General features: G+C 35.3%; 1 protein-coding gene across 1 annotated transcript; it reads left to right on the forward strand.

Moving 5' to 3' along the window:
* Window positions 1–9500: 9500 nt before the first annotated feature.
* Window positions 9501–10302, forward strand: LOC144449819 (uncharacterized). The gene is made up of 2 exons (XM_078140393.1): window positions 9501–10233; window positions 10286–10302. The coding sequence occupies exons 1-2, from the start codon at window positions 9501–9503 to the stop codon at window positions 10300–10302; spliced, it is 750 nt and encodes a 249-aa protein (XP_077996519.1).
* The last annotated feature ends 7528 nt before the right edge of the window (window positions 10303–17830 follow it).

The raw sequence follows: 17830 nt of genomic DNA on the forward strand, positions 1-17830 counted from the left end.
CTATTTCACACTCTTGTACAGCTCTATCAGTGTCAATCAGAAAATAGATATATATTTAGCTCCGTTTCTGATATCATTAGCTAAGTCATTCCTGATTCATCTAGCAATTCCGATCATCTCTGAGCATTTGTGAGTGTTATCCTGGTTTAATACCGACACCATTTTTTTGAGCAGTAGCAATGAAATAGTGAATATGGCAGTTCTTGTTTGGCTATCAGATAGGCAATATTTATCTTTATTTTCATTTCTAGCTTTATAGCTGTAAGTACTAGTTATACCAAGGGCTTTCACCAAAGGACTGGCCGCCACTGGTTTCGCTAAACATACGTCTTTGAATTCGCTCGAACGTGTGTCACCAAAATGGAGTGTTTCATTAAAGTTCGTTTGTTTTTCAACCAATTTTCCCCGTTCCAACGCGAAATCAGACTTCTCTTTTGAGAATTTACAATATCAACACCATACTCTGTAAATACTGCCATCTATTAGGTACTTGCTGTCATCACTGGTATGCCATGAATGTCCATCCACTCAAATTGTTCAAGCCATCGTGCCAATTTTACATCTTCAAATTTGCCAGACTGTGACCATTGAACTTTTCAAGCCCACCACATACATTTGAAACGTTGCCTGTTGTCCTGTTGCGATTAGCAGGTTCTTCATCATTTCCATCACTCGTACCTGGCTTATAGCTGGAGAAAGGAGTTATATGTCGTTTACTCCTACTGGAACCGGTGGTACTCTGCTGTGTATATACTCGGTCAAACTATCATGATTGAGGAGGGACGTTGAACTAAAATCTTTAAAATCTCCAATGTCTGGGCAAACAGGAGTAGTCAATGTAAAACCAGAAAAGGGCAAATTGTTTCGAAATCCAAGTCTTGCCGACACACATGTAGTCATGTACAACCTATCAAATCTGTGTACGCTGCTCATGCTCATCTAATGGAAGTGTTAATCAAAACTAACATCAACAACTTTGTCTGTCTTCATATGTTTTGATACATTGGAGTCAGGGTATGTCAGTCACATCTTCACCGTATAAATTACTTGCAAGTGCGACCTTCAAAATTGCCGGTAAAATGCTGGTAAATTTGAAATGTCACCGTTTATATACCAGTGAATTTAGAATGTCACCTGCTGAATGCCGATATTCATAGAATTCACCAGCATTCAAACATTTTTCACTTCCTGGGCTGCTCAGACACGGGAGTATCGAAGTAAAAACAAGATTTTCAAATTTGAAATAGTGAAGAGATCGTATGAAGTTATGTAGGCAAATTCTCCAGCATGATTGCCTGCAGATACTATCTTACTGTAAACCACAACATGTCATAATGTGAAGCTTTTATAGAATGTTGTAGCATAGATCTCACGGTAGGAGTTTTTAAGACAAAGAAAAAAAGAAGTGTTTGTCCAGCCAATGTAGACTGCAGACCACAAAACAACTATATAATTGCTACTTCTGGGAAGACAACTGCACAACTAATCATGAACAATTAAAAAAAGTTTGTGTCGTCACACCACTTTAGACAATGTTTCCTGACCAGAAACAACAACTTTCTTTTTTGTGACCTACAGTTCTAATTACCAAAAATATGCCAATAACTTATTAAAACTATAAGTTACATCGATAATATTTTAGGACAGATGCGCTTTTGTATCGCAAATGTATGAACCAAATTATATTGGATTGGAAGCATGCTATAGATATAGCTTAATTAACGAAAACCATTAATTACGCAAATCACTAATATTCATGGAATGTTTACCTAAACCTAAGCCGTTCTTGCCATAACCCTACGGAACACATACCAAATTTCGTTTGAATTGAGTTAGTCATTTTCTAAAAAATGGTGACACACACACACACATACATACATACATACATACATACATACATACATACATACATACATACATACATACATACATACAACCATTTCACCCCTAATACATATCTTTCCTTACGGAAGAAAAAATGTCTAAAATGCAAAATTCCAAATCGACTGAGAAATAAAAAAAAGTGAAAGTATCAGAAATTTGAAACCAACCATAAATTGAAAATCAAACAAGATAAAAAATGATATAAAAATGTTAAATTGTGAGAAATTGAAAATCAAGTGAAATATACAAAGTGAAAATGAAAAATGTCGGAAATTCGAAATGAACCAATGGCGCTAACTAGCTACTGTACATTCATGACCATACACGTGTGTTTCGTGTCGGACATCAGACAGTAACCTTGCCTGTTAACATGTATATCACGTTTTACAGAGAATTTAAATAGTAGATTACGTCATGGGAAAAGTACAGTAATCCGCGGTCAATAGGTTGATTCATTAACTTTAAGATGGATTGCTTCTCAACCCATCGGGAAAAGAAATACCATTTATGGAGAGTGTTGCCATGGTATTCTTCTTAGAAATTCAAAGGTAAACATGTGAGGCCTTTAACCTAGAAATGTCTCTCGCGCCTTGATAATATCGCTTAGTAGTTTCTTTCGTTGATGCCGTCTGGACAGGTTGTCGTCTCGTTCTAACAATTGTTTGCACAGAAAGACTTGCCTTCTCAAGGTTCCCTGTGTACCAGTCATATCACTCAACCGCTTATAATTATATATTGAGCGCAAAACATAAGTAATTGAACAAACACATGTTTCTGAAAGAAATATAATAGCCGGCTTCCTTTGAGGTAATTATGAGATATGATATTCGATTCTTATCAGTATTAAATGCAATTAATACAGTGTCAAAAAATACTAAGTTGTCGCCATAATCAAAAATCGTTTGGTTTCCATCAGATTTTGCAATTAATTAACAAGGCACTTTCAAACACATTGTTCTTTTCTGTACATAATTACACAATTGATTAAATGTTCTACTTTGGTTAAAAGACAATAATTGAGATGATATAGAGTTTCAAAATGTTGAAATGTTATTTACATGAGGTATAGTTCCTGTAACATTTCTTTGTTTTGTACCGTTACCTTGAAATTTATAGTGATAATTTTAACAAAGTAAGATAGTTTATACCGTTTATACAACGACTTTGTTGTGACATTAGAAACATATATATCTGTGCGAAATCGACAGGTAAACACTATAGTAAACACCCAGAGTTACACTTTGTGATTATTTCAAGAATTCAAAAATATAAAATACTTGATGAATTGCTTCCTTACTAAGGTGAACCTTTTATATACACCAATAACTTCTTTCCTAGATAATGTATAGGGCAAACAAATAGATATCCACACAGATGCTACTTAGTGTTAAAAGGATTAGCAAAAAATAGGGAGATCAATAGTCAATTGGGTTTACCATGTGAAGAATGTGTTATTTCATTTTGGTTTTGGACATGTGTGGTTTAATCAGGGGGTTGGCTCAACCACTATTTTTTTAATACTATTAACCCAAAGAATGAAAGACTGCAATGCAAACTTGGCATGCTGAAATACAAAACTAAGAACTTACTCGTCTTTCAAGTCAAGTTTGCAAATTGAGAAATATTTAAGTTGTGTCTATCCATGTAAATTTAGCTAGATTTCGTTCCAAAAACTGTACAATATTGTAACTTCTGTAGCTTAGATAATGTTTCCGTTATAGAAAACGATTATCATTTCTTAGCATTCTGTTCTCATGACGATGGACATTCCTCCCAAGATGGTTTTACGAAAACCCTCCATATAATAAATTTATATCACTGGTAAGCTCACAAAATATCACACAGTTAAATGAGCTGGCATGTTTCATTTACTATTCTTTCTAAATGAGGACCTAAGGTTCATACAGTGCTTCCACTATCTTTACTGAACTGTATATTTTGCGTTGTATAAGCTCTTTGGGCCGATGGTCTTTATTGCAAAGTAACTATGTATCTCTATGTATAGGGAAAACAATGATACATCTGCATCGTAGACATATATTTATAGGGTAATCATCCCATCCCATCCCTACCTCATCCCTACCTCGTCAGGGTGCCATTTGCAATTTCAGATTAACATCTTTCATGAACAAAAGTGTTCGATTAGTTCAGATGCTCTGCATATTGAAATTCATTTTGATCCGCATTAATTTTCTCATATAAAGATGTATTTGTTAATTACATCAGTAAAACCCGACATAATGATGGATAATTTCATATTTTTGCAAGTAGCTATCAATGAAACAATACCAAAGAGGGTAGGTCCCTTGTTAGTCTTCCTGTTTACATTCCGTAAGGGAGGGTAATGTTATACTTTTATGTCTTCTGCCTGTCCGTCCGTCTGTCTGTCCGTCCATCTGTCTATCTGACGTCTGTCTGTCAACACGATAATAACCACTGCATCAATTCTAACGAAACTTGCAGCACAACTTTCTAGTGCTTTGTATAAAAACTGAATAAGTTTTGGTAAACATTATATGAATATTACTAAATCATTTACATAACTATTAATTTTTGGTAATTAGGTTATACTTTACGACTGCACACTTCAAATTACATAATAACATAGTGCATATATCAACCATGACAATAAAGCGCACCTGTTCTATAAAGAGTGATTCACATAATTAATAGTTTTCGATAATTAGGCGATATCGTAAGAAAACATGCTTCAAATTCCCTAATTATAACATGGTACAAACATCAATCACAACAAAGTGTACATGTCCTCTAAAGCTAGTTGACGAAGCTTTGAGATTGAATGGGGCATTTTCATAAGTAATGATTTGTGGTAATTAAGCTATATCTTTAGAATGCAAAGTTTTAATTTTATATCATTTGAAACGTACTAACAAAGCGCAGATCTTATATGCATAATTAATTACTTATGGAAATGTATGCAAGTATGCAAGCTTCAAATTTCTTATAGTTTTAAATAATTAATTTGGCAATTAAGGGGTACAATATGTATATTTATATCTCAGAATGACTTTTGCATTCTGACAAGTTGTGTATGAAAAACACTGTAGAGGCTTTGCCCTTATGGAAGGCATTCAGTCTACCTCTGGTTTATCATCCTATCTCCCACATAAAACATTTGAAAGAAATATCATATGGATATAAGTACTGCTTTAAATGTGATCAATTTATTACAGAAAACTACTAGTTTTATCATCCTCAAATGTACAATAAAATGGTTCTTGTAAATGAAATATGTTGACCAGAAGATAAATTGTAAACTGTATTAAATTGATTTTAAGAGTTGTACATTTTGCAATAGATCAAAGTCCCTGTGGTCTTACAGTAGTCCATTGTGATTACCAGTAACATTTCAGCCTCACAATACTTGAACTCCCTTATTGAGTTACAAACAAGGACTTGATATATGGTCTTCCACATTGTAAGGTTTTTTTATGAATAGAAAAAGCCAATAAATACCCATTTGTCATCCATATGGCCATTTGAAATGAAAGCCTGGTGAAAAATTCCAACTAAATACACAAGAATTTGAATTCGCCGAAGTGTCAATGCATGCAGGAGACATACATGTTGAATCTTTTAAATTATTCCCACTAGAGAAATTCATCTAACGGTAAGCTTGAGGTTGCATTTCCCAAATGGTCAATACATTACACCACATTTTTCTTAACACACTTAAATGCAATCTAACTTAAATATTACGTACTTGTAATTCTGTCAATCGAGTGTTCATAGGCACCTGAAAAAGGGCTTAATAATTTTACCTCCCGTAAGAGGGGTTATGTTATGCTTTTGTCTGTCTGTTTGTATATGTATGTATGTATGTATGTATGTATGTATGTATGTATATATGTATGTATGTCTGTCTGTGAACACGATATCTCAAGACTACTGCACCAATCCTTATAGGATATGTGTGCTTTGTCATGGTTGATGTATCCTTATAGGATATGTGTGCTTTGTCATGGTTGATGTATGTGCCGAATTATTATTTAAAAAGCTTGTTGATGTAGCTTATAATTGTAACCGTTAATTTGCATAATTAATTATTTTTCTATAATTAGGCAATATGCTAACTGTAGAAGCTCCAACCTTCATATAATTTCATATAATTCAATGGAGGGGTGTATTATGTACACTATCTATAGAATTTTGCACTCCAACAATGTGTGTAAGACCAACAATCGTATGGTTTTGCCCCTATGAAAAGCATTCAGTTTAAATCTGTGTTGATTGTTACATGAATTGTGTGAGTGGTGGTGGTGGTGGTGGTGGTGGTGGTCTAAGAACAATTACTAGATATCACTGTTAAGCGACTTATTAATGTAATAGGAAGTCAAGCATGGGGACGTTATAACCACGCTGAAAAAACTAAGAAAAGCATAATAGTTGCGCTAACTACATTCTACCATTGAGCTACGATTGAGCTGAGTAGCTTTAAAATAAAGAACAGAGACCCAATGTTTTGACTGCTAGAACAATAATTTGTCATTTTCGGCCCAGATCTATAAAACTTCATTATTGAGGTCTGCTATTTAAGTACACATCACCTGCATGACTCTTTCTTATATGCTTGGAGGGGAGGGGGTAGGAACAATTACTTTGAAGTTTAAAGTGTAACCTATTAATCTCTACTTTATGTTTGTTGCACCTGAACCATAAATAGCTATGATTTAATCGTGGCGAAGGTGACATCCATTAACATAAATCAACAAAGAGTATCATATGCTATATGATTACTGGGCATAGTAAGCGATAAACTATATATCTTTGGACACATAGACGTGAGTAATCGTAACCAAGTGATGAATTGTGCATGGTTATTGTCCTGCCACGACCCTAAATCCCAACGTCTATTGATAATGCATATATTAGGAATACGTGTATCAACATCTAACTTGTTCTTCTTTTCGCCACCATTGTGGATGTAGCCATGAATAGCTTATCTTTAGCACTTTGCTCACACTATTTCAGGATTGACGTACTCTGCTGAATAGTCTTTGTAGATCTTCAACATACGGCTTGCTATCAGAAAGTCAAAGATCATACTTGGTACAGAGTTGACCGCATTACATTTTCTGACTTTATAATATATATATATTATATATATATATATATATATATATATATATATATATATATATATATATATATATAACTCGGTGAGTATATATATATATATATATATATATATATATATATATATATATATATATATATAACTCGGTGAGTATCAATCTGCTAAGACAATGCTCTATACCGCAGTGGCAGAGCGTAATAGTTTTATTAACTATATATATATATATATTGTTGTCAATCTTTTTGTGTACACACAGCCATCAGTGAACATACACAAGTTATGTACATAATGCAGGATGTATAGCTAACGAATACTATTAAACCACACTATTACACCTGACGATCCTTCGGGTGAAACGGTCCGTAGTGTAATTCCACTATGTAATATCAGACTCGTCTTCTTTCATTTATATATATATATATATATATATATATATATATATATATATATATATATATATATATATATATATATATATATATATATATATATATATATATATATATATATATATATATATATATATATTCATATGAATGTAAGTGCCTCGCTGGAGAAAACAGTGCTCGATGCAAATATTAGTAGCAGAGCATTATAGATTTAATTCAAAAGAATGAGGATGTAATAAGTCGTTACTCAGAGTTTCACTCTTCGAGCGATCTTCAGACAACTAAATTGGGATTGTCAAGGTCGGTACATTCACGTAATGTTTGTATGTATATATCGCGTAACAACATGGTCGGACTAAAGTATTCCTTACGGGGGTTTACTTCTATAGTTAATGCTGAAAAGAGTGTGTTACTGAACAAAAAGTCCGAGCTGGTCTCGAAATGTCGGCAAATACTCGCTCGCCAACAATAGAAGTAAATGGTCACGGTAACCCCCGTAAGGAATAGTTTAGTCCGACCATCTTATTACCCAATATATATATACAAACATTACATGTATGTACCGATACATATTTATTGTCTACCGCACCGTAAAGTTTTGTCAAGTTTTATTGTCTAACTAAGAACAACTAATGCTACGTAAGTAATATGTTCCCTGACGTCATTAATGGTTAATGATCAACAACTTCTTCCAATCATTAGTTATATTCAGTATATATTGCCACATCCTTTCTCCTTTAGATGTTTTCCGTCAAGTTTGATTCTATGTTCTATTTGAATGTTCACAATAGTTCACATTAATTTCCAAATAGATAATATAACTACCCTACATGATAACTGTAGTTTGTGACTAAAAAAAACAGTCCATAACAGTCCATTGCAACCTATACTTCAATTTCCAACATAGTCTTTCAAACAATCCTCAAACAGAAGAGACGACAAGCTGAACGAAGATGGAGATCAAATAAACTGGTGATACACATAGAGAAATGTATAAAAGTCAATGCAATGTAGTTAACCAACTGATTGATAGAACAAAACAGACTTCTACTCTGATACCATCAAGGAGAACAGTACAAACCAAAAACAGCTTTTCAACATTGTCAACAGCCTGCTATATAACCACAAGGAATCACCATTGCCATCACACAGCTCAACTGGTAGTCTTGTTAACAGCTTTTCAGAATTCTTTGCTGAAAAGCTACAGAAGATTCGGACTGAACTCCAGAATACACGTGTAAACAAGAACACTCACAGTGTGTACAACAAGTACACTGGTCTTCAACTTTCAACATTTGAACAAGCTACTGAGGAGGAAGTTCGCAAGATAATAAACCAATCCCCAATAAATCCTGCAACCTTGACCCAATACCAACAACTATCTTATAACAGTATATTAATGTCCTGCTAAAAACCATTGTCAACATCATCTATCTGTCTATATCCACGGGTAATGTACCAAACAAACTCAAGAAGGCTATAGTCAAACCATTGTTGAAAAAAACCACAACTGTATCCTGAAACCCTGAAGAACTACCGACCAGTGTCTAATTTATCATTTATATCAAAAGTTGTGGAGAAAGTCGTTGCCAGCAGACTATTAAACACAACATCTCCAAGCAAACAAACTGGATGAAATCATGCAATCGGCCTACAAAAAATCACACAGCATTGAGACGGCTCTTCTACGGGTTCAAAATGACAGTCTTCCTTCACTTGATGATCGTGAAGTTGTTTTACTAGTTTTGCTGGACCTCTCTGGCTCTGCAGCCTTTGACACTGTCGACTATTCTCTCCTCCTGACCCATATGCTGAACAGAATGGGCATCACCGGTACTGCGCTAGCTTGGTTCAAGTCATATCTAGCAGACCATCAGCAAACAGTACAGATAGATGGCAACTTCTCTAACTCGCATGACCTTTAATACGGTGTCCCACAAGGCTCTGTGTTGGGACCAATTCTCTTCACCATATATACAACACCACTGGGCGACATCGTTAGACAACACAACATTGAAGTATGCCTGTATGCAGATGATAGTTCACTGTATTTAAGTTTCGAAATCAAGGATCTCAACATTACCATTTCACATATGGAGAACTGTGTATCATGTATTCATGAGTGGATGATGGATAATCTCCTGAAGTTAAACACCGACAAGACAGAGGTGCTGTATTTTGGGTCTCGTCAAAACCAATCTAAACTGAACTTTTCACCTATGAAGATCAATGGAAATGAAATCATGCCTACAACTGAAGCAAGAAACCTTGGCACTTCATTTGATTCATGTATGGACATGAAGAGGCAAGTGACACAAGTCTGCAAATCGTCATATTATCATATTAGGAACATTGGTAAAATCAGAAAATATCTCACAGATGATGCAGTCAAACTACTAGTCCATACCTTTGTTACATCCAGGATAGATTATTGCAACAGCTTATTGTATGGTATTCCTCTCAGCAGTATAAGGAAACTTCAGCTTGTACAGAACACAGCCGCTCGATTAATCACCAAAACCAGAAAGTATGACCACATTATAGGAGTTCTTCAAAACCTCTACTGGCTTCCAATATCTGTACGGATTGAATTCAAGGTACTTCTGATCGCATATAAAGCACTACGTGACACGGCTCCACCATACATATCCCAACTTCTGAAGTTTTATGAACCCAGTCGTAATCTACGCTCTAAGTCCAAGCTACTTGTCGAAATTAATCCGGTAAAATCATCATATGGGAAACGTGCTTTCTCCAATGCTGCAGCAGTCTTATGGAACAGTCTACCTCTTGACATCAGACAGTGTGATGAACTATCATGTTTTAAAACTAAATTAAGTGAAGACTCACCTGTTCAGAAAAGTATTTTGAACATAAGTGACTTTTCTTTAATATTGTTTTGCTTTTATTACAGGTGACACTCTCAAATGACTTTTTACCAGTGATTCTTACTTATCATTAGTGACTTCTAGAAGTGACTTTTTGCTATCACAAGTACTTTTTACCAGTGATTCTTGTGTATCATTAGTGACTTTTATTACATGGGACTCTTTATATTGTCAGTGAACTTTGAGACTCTTTTAGTATGTTTTCCACTAGTAGTTTTTATTGCTTTTGTAGTGTTTCAGTGCCTATGAAATTTTAGGATATATGGTGCTATACAAGTGCTATTATTATTAATATTATTATTATTACTATAATTATTAATCCTTCAGTTCAGTTAGGTTCATTTCCATAGCATTCAAACAGTCCATAACAGTCCATTGCAATATATATTTCAATTTTCTACATATTCTTGCAAATATGATGGTTTGTTTACAGACCTCCAAGATAATGTAGCATGGAGGATCCTGGGATATTGGTGTATCGGTGTTTACTTTGTCCACGATCTTGGATGATGGTGATAATGGATTGATGACTTCAACTGGTATGTCCCTAGCTGTTCCTTTGTTACCATAATTAATTTCAGTGCTGGGGAGATGGTACTTCTCTGCTGATTTACGTAGGTTCTGGCGGTTTCGGCGATATGTCCTTCCATCTTCTGTGGTGACTTCATACGACCTGACGTTTACTTGTTTGTCAACTGTTGCCTTTTTCCATTCTTTTCTTGAGTTGTTGATTGACATTACTATCACAACATCTCCTTGTTTTAGAGGTCATAGATCTTTGGCTCCTTGGTTGTAGTATTTAACTTGTCTGATTTGGTTTTCCTTTATGTGTTTTGGCACTTCTGTAACTACCTTTGGCTTCAGTAACTTTTCTGTTGTGGGTAATTGCGTTCTGGTTCTTCTATCCATGAGTCACTGTACATGGCTGCTATTCATGCCTTGTGTTGGTGTGTTTCGAAAATCTGGGATTGCTAGATATGGATCTGCTCCAGCTGCTTTGGCCTTCTTCTTTAGATTATTTGCTGATTATACTGCATTCTCGACTTTGCCATTGCTTTGGGGATTTCCTGGTGATGTGGTAATGTGTTCGAAATCCCAGACTTTGCTGAATTTCTTGAACTCATCAGCAGATGCTTGTAGGCCGTTGTCAGAAATCCATGTGTCTGGTATGCCATGGCGTGCAAATTGAGCTTTCAATTTTCTGATGATGGTTGTTGCCTTGGTAACTTCACAGTAGTCAATTTCCCAGTAGTTTGAGTAGTAGTCTACCGTGATGAGATATTGTTTACTGTCGAATAAGAGTAAATCTGTGCCTACTTTTGCCCATGGTTGATCTGGCACTTCATGTGGTATTAGAGTTTCTTTCTGTTGTTTAACCCCTAAGATATGACATGCGTCACATTTACTTATGTAATCCTTGACTTTGGCATTCATTCCAGGCCAGTAGAGACATTCTCTCGCTCTTCTAAAACATCCTTCTATGCCTATGTGTGATGAATGGATGCGTTGTAGCATGTCATATCTCTGTGCGATGGGAATGAGTGCACATTCATCTTTGAAAATAATTCTGTCTTGTACACTCAGTTCATCTTTGCTGTAGAAATATGGAGTTAGACACGGTGGTAACTCTTCCTTGGTTTGTGGAAAACCCATTCTGATGATGCTTATCAACCTCTGAAGACTGCTGTCATTCCGTGTATGATGTTGAATGTCACGTAGACGTGTATCTGAGATCAGTAATGACTACATCATGTTCACTGATTCTATCTCCACTTGGCCTTCATCTTTTGCTTCATTTGGTAGGTATGCCCGACTCGGAATATCGGCAAGCTGCATTTGTTTTCCTGGTCGGTATATTAATGTGTTTGTTGGCTTGGGCATCTCGATGATGGCTTGTACCTTTGCTGGATCGGGTTTTAGACTGTTATCAGTGATAAGATGCCCATGAAATGGAACTTCTTTTAACTTGAGTTTGATCTTATCTTTGTTGAGTTTCAGGTTTCGCTCTTGACATCTTTTCATTAGTGCTCGTAGTCGTTTGTCATGATTTGCTATTGTTTCCTCCATAGTATTGCCTTCTCCATACACTTGGATGTCATCAACAATTGACGTACACCCCGTAAACCTTCAACTGCTTGGTCTTGTCTGCATTGGAACTCTTCTGGTGCTGTGGAGATTCCAGATGGCATTCTAAACCAACGGAATCTCCGAATGGGGTGTTGAACGTAGTCATATATTAGCTTTCTTCATCCAATGCTACATGCCAGAATCCATTCTTGGCATCGACTACGCTGAACAGTTTTGCTTTACCCAGTTCTGACAGAACATCATCTATAGTTGTCATGGGGTAGTGGCTTCTCTTTAGTGCTGTTTTTAAATTTCTTGGGTCAATGCAGCTTTATTAATCAGTCAAGTTCTAATTCAAGTTGTTGTTTAACAGCAATTGGCACCTTCCTTGGTGGATGCACTACTGGTTTGACACTTTCATCTAGCTCAAGGTAATACTTTCCTGCCAGTAGTCCAGTTCCTTTAAATACATCTGAATATTCTTTGATCAGTTGTTTCACCATGAGTGCTTGCCTTGGTTCCACTCCATTGATTGTTGATCTTATCCCTACTCCATCTTGGATTGCAAAGATATTCTCATATTGTACTTCAATCAGCTTCATTTGTTGGATGGCATTACATCCTATGATTGGCATACACTTGTCATCGTCAACAATGACAAAGTTCGCTCGGTATCGCATTCCATTCTTTGGGTTGATCATTTTCACCTTACAGTGACCTCTTGACTTGATAGTAGTTTTGTTGTACATCATCAGTATTTGGTTTGTTTCCACTATCTTGTACTTCTTCACATTTCGCAGCTTCTTCATAGGAAGTACATTGCATGTTGCTCCCAAATCTAGCTGAAAATTCATTGGTTTCCCTTCGATATTCATTTTTGCACAACTTTATGGGGGAACAATAAGATTGATAGAGTCGAGACAATGAAAGATTTGGGATCAATGTCAGTTCAAACATCTCCTGGTCCAATCACATACAAACTGTTGTCTCTAAGGCAAATCGAATGCTTGGTCTTGTGAGAAGGATGTGTGGGCACAGTATATCCTGTAGGGCAAAGTGCTTATTATACATAACTTTAGTTTGTATATGCAACATTATCCTGGAGTGTCCCAATCAAAAATCTGTTCATGCACTTGGAAGGGGTTCAGAGACATGCAACGAAATATATCTTAGGCAATGATAGTAGTGTAGTGGTGTAGATATAAACATCGTCTTTTAAGCTTGTATCAGCTTTTACTTTCGTACTGAACTGATTGATGTCAAGTTTATTGTAAATAGTTCGAATGGTAAATATGATGTCATTTAAAATTGAGAATTTTAGATATTATACTTTTAACAGAATTTATTCTATTAGGATCGCCTTGACATTTGATATTTCACTTGCCATTAAAAACAAGCATTTGACGAATCTTAATACTCAGATTCATCATCATCATTTCGACCACAGTCGACCATCATCATCATGTGTGCTGGCGTCGTGGCAGGTATTTCTTCAAACATTTCGATTCTCCATTAGAGATGTCAGCTCAGGGATGTTTTCCATTCCTGTGTCCTCAAGGACGACATGTACATACGTTGTATGACGGAAACCTGCTGATCCATGTTTTGGATCCCAAAACACAAATTTATTTGCTGCCTCTTCCTGGTGAAAGTGGCCAGTTGCCCTCAGTCTACGCCCCCTGATTGTAGAGGAGACTTTAGGGAGATCTCCATACAGGTTATCGTTGCTTACTTTGTCTTTCCAGTTGCTGTTAATGGTGGCACGGAGTAATCTAATATAGCACCCGTTCACACTTTTCTTCAGTTGTTTTGTCAAGGTCCATGTTTGTCATTGTACAAAATCCCTGTACCTGGGTGTCAGTTTGTCATTGTACAAAATCCCTGTACCTGGGTGTCAGTTTGTCATTGTACAAAATCCCTGTACCTGGGTGTCAGTTTGTCATTGTACAGAATCCCTGTACCTTTGTGTCAGTTTGTCATTGTACACAATCCCTGTACCTGGGTGTCAGTTTGTCACTGTACAAAATCCCTGTACCTAGGTGTCAGTTTGTCATTGCACAAAATCCCTGTACCTGGGTGTCAGTCTGTCATTGTACAAAATCCCTGTACCTGGGGTGTCAGTCAGCCATTGTACAAAGTGCTGTTTAAAATTTATTTTCATTGATTTTGTATTGTTACTGTAGTTTTTGCCCGTTGCCTTTATTTGTTTTGGGTTTCACATTTATAGGTGTTTGTCACTTGTGTGGACTGTCTGACTATTGTCAAAGTTAAATAAATAAATAAATAAATAAATAAATAAATAAATAAATAAATAAATAAATAAATAAATAAATAGATATATAAATGTTTGGGATAAATGCCGGAAGTACATTAATCCCGATCTGGGATATATAGTACTATATGATCCAGATTGGGAACAATACAATGTACTTTCCTTATTTATCCCAAACAATTTTAAAACAATTTTGAATTAAATAGTACGTACCAAATTGATGAAATTATTTAATTATCAAAGATAAAATTCTCTTCAAACACGTGTACTGAAAACTTTCCTATGTCTGTCCCCTGGACAACATATCTCTGACCCCCGGCCAACCCGTGTCAGACCCCTGGCCTTTTTGCACGTTTTTGAGAGTATAAAGCATACATTCTTATTTCCACATGTGCTATGTCATATGTATGTGATATGTGTTTTCCTTCACCTTTCCACTGCTAATATATATTCACAACAAAACATTATGTAAACTGTAATTGTCCGGTGTAGTATAACTAACTAGAGGTTATGGAAAGACAAAATGTGAAAGTATGACACTTTGGAAATCGTTTTGATATTTGCCAGTGTCAGAGATAATTATAGTCTCACAACGGAAGAAGTCTTCATTAACAACATAACATGTCAAATCGCCATGCCCAGATGAGACGGATCAACTGGTCTAATATCAGAAATCATTGAGAGTAAACGACTTCTTGTTTTCTCCCTTGAATTATTCAAATTTGACTTATACTCAAATTATGTGGTAGACAAATAGTACAGTGGTTGCGATGAATTTTGTTTATTTGACAGCGATAACAGTAGATGAATTTATATTTGTTTGTTTGTTTGTTTGTTTGTTTGTTTGTTTGTTTGTTTTTTTGCTTATTTTGTTCTTTATCTTAAGAATCGGTTACAGCCAAGACGACACACTCACAATGACGAAAAGACTACATCTTAACTTTCAATGGCAACATTGTCCCTAATTGTCATATTATTTCATCTTTTCAATAAACTTCATATTTATCCTCAAAACGAAATTCTCCTTTTTGCTCTATATTTTCAAAGCAGGCTTGGATAACAATGAATAGGTTTAGTCTGCCCGAAGATTATGTATTCATAACCATTGAGTCATTTATAATGATAGTGTAAAAAGTATTAATAATAGTCGATGTGGCAGTTAGGTACGCCATTAAATTTATGACGCCTTCTCTAAGGAATAACAGTGTTATTTGATGTCCTCAATCGAAACAGCATTAACTTTAAAGACGTGACTGCAGGTTTCCAAGGTGACTCAAAATTTATGTCTGATTTATTCAACAAGTGCAAATGAATGACCTTTTTCTATCCTAAGATCAAAGGATTTCCCGCCAAAGTTCAATTATAGTATTACCACAAAGTATGCAAATAACACTGATAGCGTTATTGGATTATTGAATCCTGTAATGTCCTTTAAACTCGAGTAGTAGGTTGTCACCGTGGCATGAGGGAATGCTGAAGTGCCAGTTTTTTTCCCAATTCGACAACTTAACACGGTTTCAAAATATATGGGGACAATCTTTCAAACATCACAACATACTTACTTCCATATCATAAATAACTAAAGTTTGGTCTTGAAAAACAAGGTATTTGCTCGAGAGAAAATTAACATTCTACAAATAGACTATCCGTATAACGCTCAATGTCACTGAGTGACAGAAAACTTTATTTCGAGATCTCAGACAATCCTCCGTTCACTGGTAGCCTTTTACTATTCAAAGCAACGTTATATGTCACAACTGGAGTTGTTTTCATCAATTTACCAGTAACAGAGATGTGTTTAGTTGATATATCAACTCCTTGGATAGTCAGATGTTGAAAATGTGATTCAGAAAATACCTTTTCCTGGAATTATCGAAAACTAACTACAGTTAGAAATGGTATCAATGAAAAAGAATCTCCACCATTTTTACCTTCCGTAAGGGAAGGTTATATATTAGGGATGAAAAGTCTGTCAGTCTGTGTGTGTCTGTCTGCCTGCCTGTCTGTCAGTATGTCTGTCATCGTTTTCTCAAAAACGGTTAGTTCAATTCAAACAAAAGTTGATGCGCATATTCCTTAGGGTGATAGCTAGAACTGATTATGGTTTGGTAAATATGCCATGAATACCAATGAGCTATTTACTTAATGATTTTAGATAATTAGGCTATATCATGGTTCAAATTCAATATTCAATAAATTCAACAACTTGGTACAAATACTGATGATAACAAAGTGCATGTGTAATATAAAGTTTGATAATATAGCTTGTAGTTTTAAGGCCTCATTTGCATAGTTAATTATTTTCAGTAATTAGACTATATATTAAGCATGCACGCTTCAAATTGAATATGATTTGGTACATACTTCAAACATAGCTAATATTGTACGTTCTGTTGCATTCAAACGATGAGAAAATCTAACGACTATGTCCTTACGGAAAGCATTCACTTTAAATCTGATTTGTTCTGATTCTGTTACGTTCTATGATTGAGGTTAAAGGTCACGAGTATCTGTTTGTATAAAGTACTTTAGAAAGTCATTTTACTGATCAGCTGCATCGCAATGACATACAACTACATTCATGTGACTTCAGCTGATGATTTTAATAAGAGGACATTAATAATTATCTATTTTGTATTATTATCCGAAATGTATGACCATAAACAAGCAACATTAATGTACCTCAAAAATAAACTTTTACACTTTTACTGCTACTTTGCTCAAAAAAATCAGGGGTCACTGAATAAATGGTTTAAATAGAGGTAAGAATGTTTACCGTTTTAGATTGACCACCAAATACTGTCTTAAAGCTGCACTAGTTGTCCGGTCAGACACTCAACAATATATTCACTGAAAATTGATAAAATACCAATAATTAGACACTGTACATGTCAATTAAAGGTCTATTTCATCCATAAGTAGTAATCGAAATCGTGATTGCATTTGGTGGCTGATTTATGGGTGCGGACCCAATAATCAACTTGATTGGATTTATTGTAGCATATTATTGTACAGCTACACAAATGTGTTTACCAATACTTGATTAAATGCTGTTCAGCGTGTATGGTATTCTTAGTAAGTCATTTTATCTAACAAAACAGTTTCAAGAAAGATAGTCGATTTCCTTGAAACAAAATGGTGGATACTAAATATTTTTTTCATTACTAGATTTTCAAGAGTTTGTTGATTTTCAGGGAAATCCGTCCTCTAGGAGCATTCTACCTTCAGACCA

This window comes from Glandiceps talaboti, chromosome 18 (assembly GCF_964340395.1).
Source record: "Glandiceps talaboti chromosome 18, keGlaTala1.1, whole genome shotgun sequence".
NCBI classification, from domain to species: Eukaryota; Metazoa; Hemichordata; class Enteropneusta; family Spengelidae; genus Glandiceps; species Glandiceps talaboti.

Coding starts and splice junctions, on each gene's coding strand:
- LOC144449819 (XM_078140393.1), top strand. CDS start 9,501: ATGGATAATCTCCTGAAGTTAAACACCGACAAGACAGAGGTGCTGTAT.